The 16373-nt window shown below is 52.9% G+C and overlaps 1 protein-coding gene across 13 annotated transcripts; it reads right to left on the bottom strand.

Moving 5' to 3' along the window:
• Nucleotides 1-473: 473 nt before the first annotated feature.
• APOBEC3F (apolipoprotein B mRNA editing enzyme catalytic subunit 3F) lies at nt 474-15975 on the bottom strand. Of its 13 annotated transcripts, none has more exons than XM_065522111.1 (9): nt 15674-15975; nt 15270-15416; nt 13543-13696; nt 11388-11667; nt 11066-11180; nt 6883-7039; nt 4030-4309; nt 3692-3806; nt 474-1291 (listed from the first exon to the last, which is right to left on the bottom strand). In XM_065522111.1, exons 2-9 carry the CDS (start codon nt 15317-15319, stop codon nt 1210-1212), a joined length of 1233 nt encoding a protein of 410 aa, XP_065378183.1. In that variant the 5' UTR covers nt 15320-15416; nt 15674-15975; the 3' UTR covers nt 474-1209. The 13 variants fall into 13 exon arrangements, 11 of the variants coding, with proteins under 11 accessions (XP_065378183.1, XP_065378181.1, XP_073859841.1 ...); XM_065522109.1 differs by having other exon boundaries at nt 474-3375; XM_074003740.1 differs by having other exon boundaries at nt 15270-15449.
• Nucleotides 15976-16373: the final 398 nt, after the last annotated feature.

The raw sequence follows: 16373 nt of genomic DNA on the forward strand, positions 1-16373 counted from the left end.
ATATTCTCCCCCACCCTTAAGAATGTACTTTGTACACCTAGCCCAAACCTATAAGAACTAATGATAATCCCACCACCCTTTGCTGACTCCTTTTTCGACTCAGCCCACCTGCACCTGGGTGAAATAAACAGCCTTGTAGCTCACACAAAACCTGTTGGTGGTCTCTTCACATGGACGTGGGTGACACTGACCTCAAGTGATCTGCCCGCCTCAGCCTCCCAAAGTGCTAGGATTACAGGCGTGAGCCACCAGGCCCGGCTGAGATTATTAATTTAAATGAGACCTCTAGTGTGGGCACAAATTAACTTGGCTGGGGTCCAAAAAGGAGGTTGACCAGGTGTCATGGCTCATGCCTTTAATCCCAGCACTTTGGGAGGCCAACGTGGGCAGTCAGGAATTTGAGACCAGCCTGGCCTCCAGTGTACATGGTGATGCAGCAGGAATGGACGCAGAAAAAACCTCTCAGACACCGGTTATAGGAAGAGGCTTTAATCAGCTGGGAGCGTTGACAGACTTGCATCTTAAGAGCCAAGCTCCCTGAAAAAGTCTCTGACCCTTTTAATGGCTTACAATTCTAAGGGGTCCACATGAAAGGGTCATGATAGATTGTGCAAGTGTGGGCTATGTGACTGGGGGCTACATGCATCAGCAGTGGGGGCTAGCAGAACAGAACAGAGAGTTTCACAATGCTTCCTCATATGGTCAGGTCAGGAGTTGATCTTTAACTACCAGGCCCAGGTAGCAGTGCCAAACAATCTGGCCATTGATCTTACTTCTGCTTCTTTCTAACTTTTTGCTTCCTTCTGAAACAGGAGACAATGAGAGAGGTGGTCTCCTTCCTCAGTGAAACCTCATTTCTACTATAAAATAGAAACATTAGCAGAGAGTGGTTCTGGGCATCTGTAATCCCAACTACTCAGGAGGCTGAGGCAAGAGAATTGCTTGAACCCAGGAGGCAGACGTTGCAGTGAGCAGTGATCCTGCCATTGCACTCCAGCCTGGGCAACAGAGTGAAACTCCATCTCAAAAAAAAAAAGAGGTTGTGTATGGTGGCTCACATCTGTAATCCCAGCACTTTGGGAGGCGAGGAGGGTGGATCACCTGAGCTCACGAGTTCAAGACCAGCCTGAACAACATGGAGAAACTCCAGCTCTACTAAAACTACAAAATTAGCTGGGCGTGGTGGCGCACGCCTGTAGTCCCAGCTACTCAGGAGACTGAGGCAGGAGAATCACTTGAACTTGGAAGGCAGAGGTTGCAGTGAGCTGAGATTGTGCCATTGTACTCCAGCCTGGACAACAAAAGCAAAATTCTGTCTCAAAAAAAGAAGAAAAAAAAGTTGATATTTGGAAGCAGAGACCCCAGAGGTGCAGGTGCATAGAAGAAAGGCCACAGAGGACACAGCTGGAAGACTCCCTGCCAGCCAGGAGGAGCGGCCTCCAAGCAAACAACCCCATCCACCCCTCGAACTTGGACCTGCAGCCTCCAGATCTTCGAGAAAATAAATGCCCGCCGTGTGGACACCTGGCCCGGGGCATCTTCTATGGAGGCCACAGCATGAAGGGGTCATTTTTATAGAGTCATTCTCTAATAACTTACATCTGCCTTGAAAATGTCAAGTCAAATTTAAAGTGTGGAGAAGAGCCTCTAAATCTCACATTTCATTTGCAAAGAAATAATTGTAATTTGGGACATACACGCAGTCCGGGTGGTGTTCACCATGTTGGGAGAACAGAGATGGCAACAGGTTTTATAAAAAGGAGAAATGGGCTAGGCGCTGTGGCTCACACCAGCAATCCCAGCAATTTGGGAGGCCAAGGCGGGCAGATCACCTGAGGCCAGGAGTTTAAGACCAGCCTAGGCTGGGCCCTGTGGCTCACGCCTGTAATCCCAGCACTTTGGGTGTCCGAGACGGCTGGATCATGAGGTCAGGAGTTCAAGACCAGCCTGGCCAAGATGCTGAAACCACATCTCTACTAAAAACACAAAAATTAGCCAGGCATGGTGGCACGTGCATGTAATCCCAGCTACTTGGGAGGCTGAGGCAGGAGAATAGCTTGAACCTGGGCGACAGAGGTTATAGCGAGCCGAGATTGCACCACTGCACCCCAGCCTGGGCAACAGAGCAAGACTCTGTTTTAAAAAATAAAATAAAAATAAGACCAGCCTGCGCAACAAGATGAAACCCGTTTTTATGAAAAATACAAAAATTAGCCTGGCATGGTGGTGCACGCCTGTAATCCCAGCTACTCGGGAGGCTGAAACAGGAGAATCACTTGAACAAGGGAGGAGGAGGTTGCAGTGAGCCAAGACTGGGCCATTGCCCTTCAGCCTGGGCAACAAGGCGAGACTCCATTTCAAAAAAAAAAAAGGAGAAATGTTCTCTTGCCCTTTGGGAAAGCCCGTGGGCACTAGGAAGGTTTGGGAGCTGGGAGGTTCCATTGCTGAGTCGCTGCTTTTGGAGCAAGGAGTCCAAGACTTACAGCCATTTATCGCAGAAGCTATGGATAAAGCTGGTTTCAGGGTACAACGCACAGTTTCAGGAGTCAGGCTTGCAGAAAAGTCCATTTCGGGAGCAATGGTGTGTGGCCTGATTGCTTTTCCTCCCTGGCTTCTGGCCTCTGTTTTAGCTGGGTAGGACATGAATGACCCAACTCGTAGGATGAAATTTACAAAGGATGTTTCTCAAAACTTCTGGTATTCAATCTACATATATTCACGCCCATTTAGGTTGAGTTTATTTATGAATTTATTTTCAGGCAGGGTCTCAATCTGTCATGCAGACCAGAGTTCAATGGCGCGATCTCAGTTCACTGCAGCCTCCACCTCCCCAGCTCAAGCAATCTTCCCACTTCAGCCTCCCAAGTCGCTTAAACTACAGGTGCATGCAACCACACCTGGCTTTTTATTTATTTATTTATTTATTTTTTGTAGAGATGGGGCTTTGTCCTGTGGCCCAGGCTGGTCTTGAACTCCTGCGCTCAAGGGATTCTCCCACCTCTGCCTCCCAAATTGCTGGGGGGATTACAGGCGTGAGTCACTACAGCCAGCCTAGGTTGAGTTTAATAAGATTTGTTTATGTGGCTGGGCAGGGTTGCTTATGCCTGTAATCCCAGCACTTTGGGAGGCTGAGATGAGCAGATCACCCGAGGTCAGGAGTTCAAGACCAGCCTGGCCAACATGGTGAAACCCAGTTACTACTAAAAATACAAAAAAAAAAAAAAAAAAATTAGCTGGGCGTGGTGGCAGGCATCTGTACTCCCAGCAATTCGGGAGGCTGAGGCAGGAGAATCACTTGAACCTGGTAGGCGGAGTTTGCAGTGAGCCAACATCAAGCCATTGTACTCCAGTCTGGGCGACAGAGCAACACTCCGTCTCAAAGAAAAAAAAAAAAAGGTTGGTTATGCTGGGGAGATGGGAAAAGGCAGGTTAGGGGCACACAGGCTCAGGGAACGGGGTCTTGGTGGGTGGATGGGTAGCCATGGAGGCAGAAAGGGGCCTCTGAAGGAAGAGCCTAGGAGAGCGGGGAGGAGGTGATGAGGCAGGGGAGCACTGTGAAATGGCCCTGAGGGCAGGAGGGGCTCAGGATGACCAGACAAAAGCAGAGCTGGTCCAGGGTGGAGGGGAGGCCCGCGCAGCATGAGCAGGAGGCTAGAGGAGACAGACCATGAGGCCTGGGGAGACCGCTCACTCGAGAATCTCCTGCAGCTTGCTGTCCAGGAATAGAAAGTTGTATTTTAGTCCCTTCCAAGGCTTGAACGGCTCATCACCATTGTACACAAAGTTTTCCCAACAATATTTAAAATCTGAAAAAAAACGAGGAGAAAGCAGTGAGGACCCAGCAGGCCTCTCTCCAGGCCCTGGTCCCTCCCCTCCCAGGCCAGGTCTCCTGGCTGCCAGTTACAGTGGACGCTGGCCCCATCCCTTCAGGCTTCCCGGGGACACTGCCTCGCCCCACGGCATTGCAGCCCCACCTGCCCCTCATGCTGTCCCTCCCGAACCCTCTCCCCTCAGTCCCCCACATCTCACCTTTGTAGCCCATGATCTCCACGGAGGCCCCTTTCTCACTCAGGCTGCGGAGCCCCTGCTGGTAATGTGTATCCCAGAAGTAGTAGAGGCGGGCGGCAAAGATGGCGAGCTTCACATTACTGTGCCTGGCCAGGAACTCGGCCACCTCCCCTGCACAATCTAGGCAAGGGCTCCAAGATGTGTACCAGGTGACCCGGTAGTCTGTGTTAGGAGACAGTATGTCCTCGCAGAACCAGGAGAGGAAGCACCTTTCTGCATGACAACGGCTCTCAGGATCGACCTGGGGAAGGAGGAGGAGGGCAGGGGGAGCTCAGACCAGGAGCAGGGGGAGTGCAGGGGTGGGGCGATGGGAGTAGAGGGCGGGCCTGGAGCCCCAGGGCGTTTCCTTATTTATTTATTTATTTTTGAGACAGGGTCTCTCTCTGTTGCCCAGGCTGGGGTGCAGTGGTGCGATCTGGACTGACTGTAGCCTTCACCTCCCAGGCTCGAGGAATCTTCCCACCTCAGCCTCCTGATTAGCTGGGACTGCAGGTGCGTGCCACCACGCCTGTCTAATCTTTTTGTAATTTTTGCAGAGACAAGATTTCACCATGTTACCCAGGCTGATCTTGAACTCTTGGGCTCATACTGTCCTCCTGCCCCAGCCTACCAAAGCTCTGGGACTATGAGCGTAAACCACATGCACTGCCTTATTCTCTTTACTTTTCATTTTTCTGGGTACATAGTAGGCCCTAGGGCTTTTTATTCATAGAATTTCCCTTCTTCCATCCTTGTCCTTCGTTTTTCTTTATTCTTCTTTTTTTTTTTTTTTTTTTTTTTCCGATACGGAGTCTTGCTCTGTCGCCCAGGCTGGAGTGCAGTGGCGCGATTTCCACTCACTGCAAGCTCCACTTCCCGGGTTTATGCCATTCTCCTGCCTCAGCCTCCCAAGTAGCTGGGACTACAGGCGCCCGCCACCACACCCGGCCAATTGTTTGTATTTTTAGTAGAGACAGCGTTTCACTGACTTATCAAGCATGGTCTCAATCTCCTGATCTCGTGATCTGCCCGCCTCAGCCTCCCAAAGTGCTGGGATTACAGGCGTGAGCCACCGCACCCAGTCCTTCCTCTTTATTTTTTTGAGCGATGGAGTCATGCTCTATCACCCAGGCTGGAGTGCAGTGGCAAGATCTCGGCTCACTGAAACTTCTGCCTCCCAGGTTCAAGCAATTGTCCTGCCTCAGCCTCCCGAGTAGCTGGGACTACAGGGGCGCACCCCCATGCCTGGCTAATTTTTCTAGTTTTAGTAGAGATGGAGTTTCACCACGTTAGCCAGGCTGGTCTCAAACTGCTGACCTCATGATCCTGTCGCCTCGGCCTCCCAAAGTGTTGGGATTACAGGCGTGAGCCCCCATGCTCGGCCCCTTCCTTCTTTATTTTATTGAGTCTTTCCCTGTCTCGTCACAGGTCATGTGTGATTTCTGGCATCCTGTTCCCCAGGCATCCATTAACCAGGCATCCTCAGCCCCTGCTGCGGCCTGGCCCTATGGGGGTCGTCCTTGTTCCCTGTCTCCCTTCTGCTACGCAGGTCATTGGACCAGCATTGCCCATGGAGTTGAAGGTTGGCCAAAGGGGTTACTGAGCACTTGAAATGGGGCTCTGATTAGAAACATTGGCCTGTGAACAATACACAGCTCATTTCAAAATCTCATTGTGAGAACAGACAAACTTTAACTCCCTCGTGAGACATTTTATATTAAGTATATGTTGAAATCGTATGTGAGATAATTGAGCTAATGCAGACATTAAAATGTCTTCCACCAGTTCTTGCCGCCTTTTTAGCGTGTGGGGACTTCACTTGTGCTTCACTCCTGAGTCCTGGGCGTTTCCGAGGCCAGCACTGCTGTAGGCCAGGCCTGCCCAGAACACAGGCGGCTCCCTCCCCGAACACACTCTGAAAAGTCTCCTGCCTGGGCAGTGGGGGCTGCAGGGGTGGGTGGAACATGACAGGGTGGGTGGGAGGTCATTGGCCCCTGTGGGGGCGGCGTGGTGAGGAGCAAGGGTTCACCATCCTGTGATGATGTGTCCTTGACATCAAGGAATCAGGGCAATGGCAGGGGCGGCCCCACCAGCCCAGCAGTGACTGGCCCAGACACAGTGCCGGACACCACAGCCCCCGCTTCCCACAGCAGCTGTTTCCCGAGGACTTCCGGACACACAGCTCCATGACAAGATTTTGGGAAAGAAGGTCAAGAGTGAGGGTGCTGGGCTCTAAGCAAAGCCTTTTGGGAAGAGACAAACCCCCTCCACCATCCGATCCCAGGAGAGACAGGGAGGAAGATCTGGGCCACGGACTTAAAAATGTGGGAGGAGGTTGGGCGCGGTAGCTCATGCCTATAATCCTAGCACTTTGGGAGGCCGAGGGGGGCGGATCCCGTGCGGTCAGGAGTTCGAAACCAGCCTGGCCACTGTGGTGAAACCCCGTCTCTACTAAAAATACAATAAAAATTAGCCGGGTGTGGTGGCGGGCACCTGTAATCCCAGCTACTCAGGAGGCTGAGACAGGAGAATCGCTTGAACCCAAGAGGCAGAGGCTGCAGTGAGCCGAGATCACGCCACTGCACTCCAGCCTGGGCGACAGAGCGAGACTCCGTCTCAAAAAAACAAAAAAAAAAACAAAAAAAAACCAAAAAAAAAAAAACAAAAAAAAAAAAAGAAAGAAAGAAAAAAGAAAAAAGAAAGGAAAAAGAAAAAAAGAAATGTAAAAGGAAAGTACACACAGGAGAGCCCGCGCCAGGCACATCACTTCTTGTGGTTTCTGCATTCCCAGCTACTTAGCTCCTATTTGGGGTGTAACTAGGACTTTGGTGCTACCTGGTTTCGGAAGATGCCCGTCTCCCAGGAGACAGTTGAGTGCTGCTTTATAATTTCCATGGTGAAGCACAGCCAGGTTTCATTCCGACCATAGGCTTTCCGTAGGTTTTTAAAGTGGAAGTAGAATATGTGTGGATACGTTGCCTCCATCGGGTTTCTGAGGGCACAAGGGAGAAACCCGCCAATGCAGAGACGCCCCCCCCGGAGTCCTGGGGGCTGATGCCCGCTGAACATCACTCCCTGGACTGCCCTGGGCTCTGGGCCTCCCCCATCCCTCCGCAGCCCTGAGAATGTCTGCTGCTTTCCCAGGCAGGATGATTTGGAGAGAGAAAGAGGAGGGGATACTGGCAGGGGCAGCAGGGCCGGAGTGACCTCTCCCAGCTGGAACCCCAGCTCTGGGGCTACCAATGGGACACCCTTAACCTCCCAGTTTTTCTGCCACACATCTCCCAACCCATTAGGAAAATGCAACAGACAATAAAACTCTCCAAACTCAAATAATTGCTTGAATATTTCAGCTCAATTCCTTCCTCACATTTCACCTGTCCGATGATGATTATTATTTTTACATTGGGATCACACCGAATACTCTCCGTTTTTTTTTTTTTTTTCTTTTTGAGACAGAATCTCGCTGGCATCCAGGATGGAGTGCAGTGGTGCGATCTCGGCTCACTGCAAACTGCACCGCACCTCCCATGTTGAAGTGATTCTCCCACCTCAGCCTCCTGAGTAGCTGGGATTACAGACTTGTGTCACCACGCTTGGCTGATTTTTGTATTTTTATTTATTTATTTTTATATGGGGTCTCACTCTTTCACCAGGCTGGAGAGGAGTGGCGCGATCTCGGCTCACTGCAAGCTCCGCCTCCCGGGTTCACGCCATTCTCCCGCCTCAGCCTCCCAGTAGCTGGGACTACAGGCGCCCGCCACCTCGCCCGGCTAATTTTTTTGTATTTTTTTTTAGTAGAGATGGGGTTTCACCGTGTTAGCCGGGATGGTCTCGATCTCCTGACCTCGTGATCCACCCATCTCGGCCTCCCAAAGTGCTGGGATTACAGGCAACTTTTTTAATTTTTAGTAGAGATAGGGCTTTACCATGTTAGCCAGGATGGTCTTGAACTGCTGACCTTGTGATCTGCCCACCTCGGCCTCCGAAAGTGCTGGGATTAGAAGCGTGAGCCACCGTGCCCAGCACTAGTTTTTGTATGTTTAGTAGCAACCGGTTTTCATCATGTTGGCCAGGCTGGTCTTGAACTCCTGAACTCGTGATCTGCCCACCTCAGCCTCCCAAAGTTCTGGGATGACAGGCGTAAGCCACTGTGCCTGGCAGGTCCAGGCCACTCTCGTAAGTGCTGCATATGTCTGAGCTCATGGCACGTCCCTGAGGCCTGCAGGGGCCATCCTATTTTACAGAAGTGCCAGAGGCACAGAGAGGTAGGGTAACCTGCCCAGGTCACAGAGCTGGGGATGGATGGAGCTGGGGCCCCTTTCCATGCCAGTCCTGTCCAGCCTCTGCATCACAGGCCCTGTAGCAGGGAGCTGTCGGGAACCGGGTTCTCTTCTTACTAAACTTTAAAATAAGAGCATTACTCCTGATCATCATATTTTTTCCTACATTCCAGGTTACATGTGTCATTCTAAAAGGTGAATGGTGCTTACGGAGGAGGAGCCTGTGTCTGGGGTCATGTGCATCCTCCTCTGCTCACACTGGAGGCATCTTTGGAAGAAATGACATATTTTCTGGTACAGAGACCATTCCCTCCCCCACACCCTCTCCTAAGACTTTGTGTTGAAACAAAGTAAATATTACAGAAATTTCATCAAAGTGCTGAGAACAAAATGCCGGATTGCTCCAATCATCCTTTGGTTCAATTCTCCCAGTTCCAGAGCTCAGGAATGGTGGGAAGCACACAGAGGGAGCACCCTCCCAGGGTGGGGAGCACCAGCCCAGTGGTGATTTTCTGGGGAGAGTCTGAGCAGGGGGCCTGGGCTGGGGCAGGTTGGGGAGGCGGCCCATTCAGAAGCTGCAGACCGGTGACCACATAGCAGGGCAAAGAGCCTGGCTGGGAGTGGGAGCAAAAGAGAAGAGGGCAGAGAGCAGAGGGCAGAGAGCCTAGGGCTGGGGCTGGGGCAGGGGGAGGCCAGGGCTGAGGCCCAGCAGGGCCACCAGGCAGGAAGGGGCAGCAGAGGCCCCGCGGGCAGAGCGCACAGTGGTCCCTGATCTGGGGCTTCACATGCAGCCTCCTTGGCAGGCTTGTCCTGGCCCTGATGTTAGTCCTGGGCTTGGGTTCTATTTCTATCTTCCAGGGCCCTTGTTCCAGGAGGCACCTGCGCTGTGAGTGACCTCCCAGGCCCATCTGAGTGCCGGCCTCACTTCAGGCTGCTTTCTCACCTGGATGGGAGGACCTCCAGAGAGACCCCTGGATCCTGCCCTCAGGAATCATCCCAGGGACGCCCCCCACCCAGCAGCTATGTGGTAGGGAGGGAGAGTGAGGGGCAGGTGTCTGCCTCCCCCCATACCCTCACACTCAAAGGCCACCATTGGAGGGAGGAATAGCTGGTGGGGGGGCCTCAGGTGTCCCACCAGGATGTCATGCGTACCCCCACACTGAGCTCCTTCCTTCCACATCTCCTGCCTAGAGTTGTTCCCTGGCTGGCTGAGCTCCTGTCTATATGTGATGAAAGGGCAGAGCTTGGTGTCCCTGGCCACCCTGTCTTGCAGTTTGCTCTTCCGGTCTAAGACCCAGGTGCTTAGTTCCCGTCTCTCCCAAGGGCCTTAGATGATCTCTTTCTATGGCCTGTCTGGTCCCTGGTTGCCTTTTTCTATTGTGCTTCCTGGAAGGTTCCTGGCATCTCAAGCCTCCCGTTATCCAAGCCTACGCTTTTGTAAAATCTCACTCAACACCTGGCCAACACTGCAAAACCCCATCTCTACTAAAGATACAAATATTAGCCAGTGTGGTGACATGTGCTTGTAATCCCAGGTACTTGGGAGGTTGAGACAAGAGAATTGCTAGAACCTGGGAAGCAGAGGTTGCAGTGAGCCGAGATCGCACCACAGCACTCCAGCCTGGGCGACTGAGGGAGAGGCTGTCTCAAAAAAAAAAAAAAAAAAATTTATTCACATGGGACCTTGATCACTGAGTGTTTGGCTCTTTCTGCATCTCCATCCTGTGGGGAGGATTTGAGAAGTGACGGGTGTGAGCAGGAGGCCGGGCTGCGTGCTGTTGGGTGGGGAAGCCATGGGGTGCGGCCCAGGGTGCAGCAAGGTCTGAAGGGAGGGGCTGTGAGGGTCAGGACAGGACTCCTGGGAGACAGACACACAGAACGGAGATCCCTGCATACACCACCCAAGCTTGACCCAAAGCCCCCTGGGTCGTTGTCATGGGCTAAATTGTATCTTCCCAACATTGATATGTTGAAGTCCTCATCCCACCTCCTCACAGGATAACTGTATTTGGAGACAGGTCCACTAAAGTGGTGGTTAAATTAACTCATCGTCCTTAGGGTGGGCCCTAATCCTGTCTGACTGGGGACCATAAACAAGGAGGACATTTAGAGGCAGATAGACCCTAGGGTTGCAGGTGCACAGAGGAACGGCCAGAGAGGACAGGGCCAGGAGGAGCGGCCGCAGAGGACACAGCCCCGCCCACCCCTCCACCCTGGACTTGCAGCCTCCAGATCTGTGAGAAAATAAATGCCGGCCCTGTGGGCACCCGGCCCAGGCCATCTTCTACGGCAGCCGAAGCCTGAAGCTCTGTTCCCACAGTGGCGGCTCCTTCTCAAGGGCTCAGGTCAGCCTTGAAGGATGTTGCTCAAAGCTTCTGGCTGTCGAGCTTGTGAATATTCACGCCCACTTACGTCCAGTGTTATGACAAATTCGGTTATGCCAGGGAGATGGAAGGAGCCAGGTTGGGGATCCCAGGCTGTGGGGAGGGCGGCCTCGGGGGTGGATGGAGGTCGCTCTGGAGGCCGAAGGGGCCTCTCACTCACAGGAGGGGCCCAGGAAAGCAGGGAGGAGGCAGGGAGGTGGAGGAAACACGAGGAGTTGGGGTGAGGGGGTGTAACTATGAGGGCAGGCAGGGGGCAGAAGGGAGGGCAGGAGGGCCTGGCCAGGGGAGGCCTCAGGAGGATGAGCAGGAGGTGAGAGGAGAGAGACCATGAGGCCAGAGGGAGACCCTCACCTGAGAATCTCCTTTAGCTTGTGGTGCAGGAATGCATAATTGTCATCGAATTTGTCCCAAGGCATGAATGACTGACCTTCATTGTACACAAAGTTTTCCCAGCAGTATGCAAATTCTGACATGAAGAGGCAGGAAGCAGTCAGGCTCTCCCCTGACCCTGGTCCTGCCCTCCCAGGCCTGCTCTCCTGGTGGTCAGTTGTGGTCAGCCCTGGCCCTGCCCCTGTAGGTTGCCCTGGGACGCCCCCAGCCATGGCATTGCAGATCCATCCATCTCTCATGCTGTTCCACCCACTCACACTCCCCTGACCCCTCCTCCTCTCACCTTCATAGTCCATGATCTTCACTCGGGCCCCTGCCTGACGCAGCCTGCAGAGCGCCCTGCGATAATCTGTTTCCCAGTAGTAGTAGAGGCGGGCGGCAGAGATGGTCAGGGTGACATTAGGGTGCTCAGCTAGGAATTCGGCCACCTTCGCCACACAGTCTGGGCAGGGGGTCCAGGATACAAACCAGGTGATCTGGAAGCGCTTGTAAGCAGGCAGCTGGTTGCCACAGAACCGAGAGAGGAAGCACATTTCTGCGTGGTGCTCAGGCTTGGAATACACCTGGGAGAGGAGCAGGGGCAGGGGATGCTCTGAGAGGGGGAGCAGGAGGAGAGGGCAGGGTTGGGGCAGTGGGAGGAGGGGCCAGGACAGGAGTCCAGGGGATCTTGCCACTGAAGCTCCTTTCCTCCATCCCCCTGATTAGTTTGAGTGATTGTCTGCTCCAAAGCTCATGCTCAGTGTTAATTGCTATGGTAATGGCCTTAACCATAACCATTACCATTAACCATTAAGAGGTGGCACATACAAGCGGCTATGAGGTTGTGGGGACTCCACCTTTGTGGGTGCCACTGCTGTGGTTATTCAAGGGCGACTTTAGCCCCACTTTCTGTCTCTTGCCCACTAGCTGGAGGGGCAGTGTGTAAGATTAAACTCCTGCTTCCTCTTGTCCCCGTGGCATGGAGCAGCAGTGACCCGACATCCCAGGCCACTCTGGCTGGAGCATCCCCGACCTTCTGGCAACAACCTTCACCCCCACGTGACTGTGCAGCTCGCAGGCCCTGGAAAGTCGCTGGTGCCTTGACAGTGGATTTCCCAGCGTCCAGAACTCGAGCCAGCACATTTCTATTCATTGTCAATGTCTCCGTCTCAGTCCTGCTGTTGAAGCATCACAAGGTGCACCAAGACACGTGCTTCCCTTTTTTTGGGAGTTTTCCCAGCCCTGTTCACGGCCTCGTGCGTGAATTCTGGCATCCATTCTCCCAGGCATCCATTCACCAGGCATCCTCAGCCCCTGCTGTGGCCTGGCCCTCTGGGGTCTGCCTTGTTCCCTCCCTGCCATCTCCTGGAGAAGCCACTGGACTTGTGCTCTCCCATGTGGTGGGGGGCACTGGGCAAGGGGGTTACTGAGCACTTGAAATGGGGCTCTGATGAGAGACCTGGGCACCTGAAAAATACATTATACACCGCTCATTTCTCTTTTTGTTGTTGTTGTTGTTGAGACATGGTTTCACTCTTGTTGCCCAGGCTGGAGTGCAATGATGCAATCTCAACTCACCATAACCTCTGCCTCATGGGTTCAAGCGATTCTCCTGCCTCAGCCTCCCAAGTAGCTGGGATTACAGGTGACTGCCACCACGCTTGGCTAATTTTTTTGTATTTTTAGTAGAGATGGGATTTCACCATGTTGGCCATGCTGGTTTTCGAACATCTGACCTCAGGTGATCCACTGGCCTCAGCCTCCGAAAGTGCTGGGATACAGGCGCCAGCCACCCCACTAGCATGGCTTACACGGCTCATTTCAAAGACTCAGCATGACAAGAAAAAGAAACTTCACTATCTTGTCAAGAATTTTATGTTAAATAATCTTGAAGTAATGTTAGCGACATTGGATTGAATAAAATATTAAAAATAGGCCGGCACTGTGGCTCACACCTGTAATCCCAACACTTTGGGAGGCCGAGGCAGGTGGATCACCTGAGGTCTGGAGTTCAAGACCAACCTGGCCAACATGGTAAAATCCGGTCTCTACTAATGATACAAAAAAAAAAAAAAAAATTACCCACACATGGTGGTGGGCACCTGTAATCCCAGCTACTCGGGAGTCTGAGGCAACAGAATCGCTTGAACCCAGGAGTCAGAGGTTGCAGTGAGCTGAGATTGCGTCATTGCACTCCAGCCTGAGCAACAAGAGAGAAACTCTGTCTCAAAAAAAAACAAAAACAAAAAAAAACAAGGCCTTTTGTGCAGAGGCAAACCCCCTCCACGATCCGATCCCAGGATGGTCCAGCGGGAAGGTCAGGGCCACGGACTTGGAAAGTGTGGGAGAGAACGACACCCTGGACAGGCCGCCGCCGGGCATTTCACTCGTCAGTACGTGGTTTGCTTTCCCAGCTGGCTTAGCTCCTGCCTGTAAAGTGATTGGAGTCTGGGTGGTACCTGGCCTCGAAAGATCTTTGTGCCCCAAGTGGGCACTGAGGGGCCCCTTGTTTTCACTTCGTAGCACAGCCAGACGGTATTCCGACGAGAAAGGATGGGTCTGTTATTAAAGTTGTAGAAGAATGTGCCTCGATACATTCGCTCCACTGTGTTTCTGAAGACACAAGAGAGAAACCAGCCAATGCAGAGAGCGCTCCCAGGAGCCCTCCGCACTGATGTCCGCTAAACACAGTTCCCTGGACGGCTCTGGGCCTCCCCCATCTCTCCACAGCCCTGAGAATTTCTGCTTCCTTCCCAGGCAGGAAGACCGGGGAGAGAGCAAGAAAAGGGGGTGCTGGCAGGGGCGGCAGGACCGGGGTGACCTCTTCCCGCTCGGGGCCCAGCTCTGGTCATTCCAGGGGTACATTCCCCACCCTCCCGGTATTTCTCCCACCTACTCTCCAACGCATTAGTAAAATGCAAAAGAGAATAAAGTTATTGGCTGGCCTTTATGGCTCATAACTGTAATCCCAGCCTTTTGGGAGGCCGAGGTGGGCCGATCATTGAGGTCAGGAGTCTGAGACCAGTCTCATCAACATGGTGACACCCAGTCTCTACGAAAAACACAAAAATTAGCCAGGCCTGGTGGCGGGTGCGTGTAATCCCAGCCACTCAGGAGGCTGAGGCAGGAGAATCACTTGAACGTGGGAGGCAGAGGTTATAGTGAGCCGAGATCGTGCCATTACACTCCAGCCTGGGCAACAAGAGTGAAAATTCATCTCAAAAAAAAAAAAAAAGATTAAAAAAAATATTTTTAAATAATAATATTTTTTTAAAAAATCATAGATTTTAACCTTTCAGCCAGTTCCTTCCTGACATTTCACCTTAGTATATTACTATTTTTAAATCACGGTAGAACTGAATTCTGAGGCCCAGGCCACTCTTCTAAGTGCTGCGTGGGTTTAAACTCATGTGAGGCTGCCCTAGGCCTGCAGGGGCATTTCCCATCTTATAGAGGAGGGGCCAGAGGCGCAGAGAGGTGGGGTAACCTGCCCAGGCCACAGAGCTGGGGATGGATGGGGCTGGGCCTCTTATCAGACAAGCCCTATCCAGTCTCTGTATCACCGGCCCTGCAGGAGGGAGTCACTGGGGACCGGGCTCTCTTCTTACTAAATTTTAAAATAAAAGCATTTCTCCTGATCATGGAGGCTTTTTTCCCCCATATATTCCATGTTTTTTGTTTTGTTTTTGCTTTTGTTTTCTTTTGAGACTAAATTTCACTCTTGTTGCCCAGGCTGGAGTGCAATGGCACGATCTCGGCTCACCGCAACCTCCACCTCCTGGGTTCAAGCGATTATCCTGTCTCAGCCTCCAGAGTAGCTGGGATTACAGGCACCCGCCACTGCACCTGGTTAATTATATATTTCTAGTAGAGACAGGGTTTATCCATGTTTGTCAGGCTGCTCTCAAACTCCCGACCTCAGGCGATCCGCCTGACTCAGCTTCCCAAAGTGCTGGGATGACAGGCTTGAGCCACCGTGCCCAGTCACTATATTCCATGTTACTGGTGTCATTATAAATGGTGAATGCTGATCGTAGAGGAAGAGTGTGTGTTTGGGGTCATCTGCATCCTCCTCTGCCCACAGTGGAGACATCTTTGGAAAACATGATTTATCTTGTGCTTCAGAGACCATTCCCTCCCCACACCCTCTCCTAAGACTTGGTATTTAAAGCAAAGTAAATCTTACAGAAAATCCATCGAAGCTCTGTGAACAAAATTCCACATTGCTCCCATCATCCTTTGGTTCAATTCTCCCAGTTCCAGAGTTCAGGAATGGCAGGAAGCACACAGAGGGAGCACCCTCCCAGAGCAGGGAGCACCAGCCCTGCCATGACTTTTGGGGGAGAGTCTCAGTAGGGGGCCTGGGCTGGGGCAGGTGGAGGAGGCGGCCCATTCAGAAGTAGCAGTGGGGCGACCACAGAGCAGGACAAAGAGCCTGGCTGGGAGTGGCGGGGGCAGGGGAGTCAGAAGGGAGGGATCCCAGGGCTAGGGCTGGGGCAGGGGAGTGGGGGACCAAGGTTGAGGCCCAGCAGGGCCACCAGGCAGGAAGGGGCAGCAGAGAGGCCCAGCGGGTCGAGCAGGCAGCAGTACCTGAACTGAGGCTTCATCCTTGGCTGGCCAGTCCCGACTATGATCTTTGTCTGGAGCAGGAGGGTTTCACTTTCTGCTACAGGCTCCTGGTTTTAGGACAGCCCTCCTTAAAGTGACCTCCCAGGGTCTCGTAGTCATGGCCCCTGCCTCTTCCTGCTCTGGCGCTGGAGTGGGAGGCCCTGGGATGCTTTATCTTCCTCAGGCTCTCATCCTCTTTCTGTTTTTCTCTGGGGTCCTCCCCCTGACAGAGGGATCTCTGATAAAGACAGGCTGCTCTGTGTGGCAGGACCCAAGGAAACTGCAAAGGGAAAGAGAAAGTCTTTGCAGCCAGAGACTGGGAGGTGGGTCCACACCAGGCTGAGCCAGCAGAGCACAAGCTCCTCCCCTGGTGGTCCCGCCCAGCTGGAGCCGCCTCTCCACCCTCAAGACAGACAGGCTAATGCCTCTGCAGGGACTCCTGGATCCTGCCCTCAGGGGTCGTCCCAGAGATGGTCTCCACCCAGCAGCCATGGGGACAGGGAGGAAGAGTGAAGGGCATGGCGTCTGCCTCCCCCCAGGCCTTCACACTCGGAGGCCACCATGGGAGGGAGGGACAGCAGGTGGGTGTGGGCCTCAGATGTCCCACCAGGATGCCATGTGTGTCCCCGCACTGAGCTCTTTCCTTCCTGCTTCTCCTTCTTCCCCATCTCCTGCCCGGAGT

This window comes from Macaca fascicularis, chromosome 10, assembly GCF_037993035.2.
Source record: "Macaca fascicularis isolate 582-1 chromosome 10, T2T-MFA8v1.1".
Classification (NCBI taxonomy): Eukaryota; Metazoa; Chordata; class Mammalia; order Primates; family Cercopithecidae; genus Macaca; species Macaca fascicularis.

Excerpts from the sequence above, each read along its gene's own strand:
- APOBEC3F (XM_065522109.1), bottom strand. The coding sequence starts at position 15,319 with ATGATGGGAGCAATGTGGAATTTTGTTCACAGAGCTTCGATGGATTTT. Across the intron at positions 11,181-11,387 it reads GAAGATCATGGACTATGAAG|AATTTGCATACTGCTGGGAA; the intron begins GTGAGAGGAGGA and ends TCTTCATGTCAG. Across the intron at positions 4,310-6,882 it reads CGGGCATCTTCCGAAACCAG|GTCGATCCTGAGAGCCGTTG; the intron begins GTAGCACCAAAG and ends CTCCTTCCCCAG.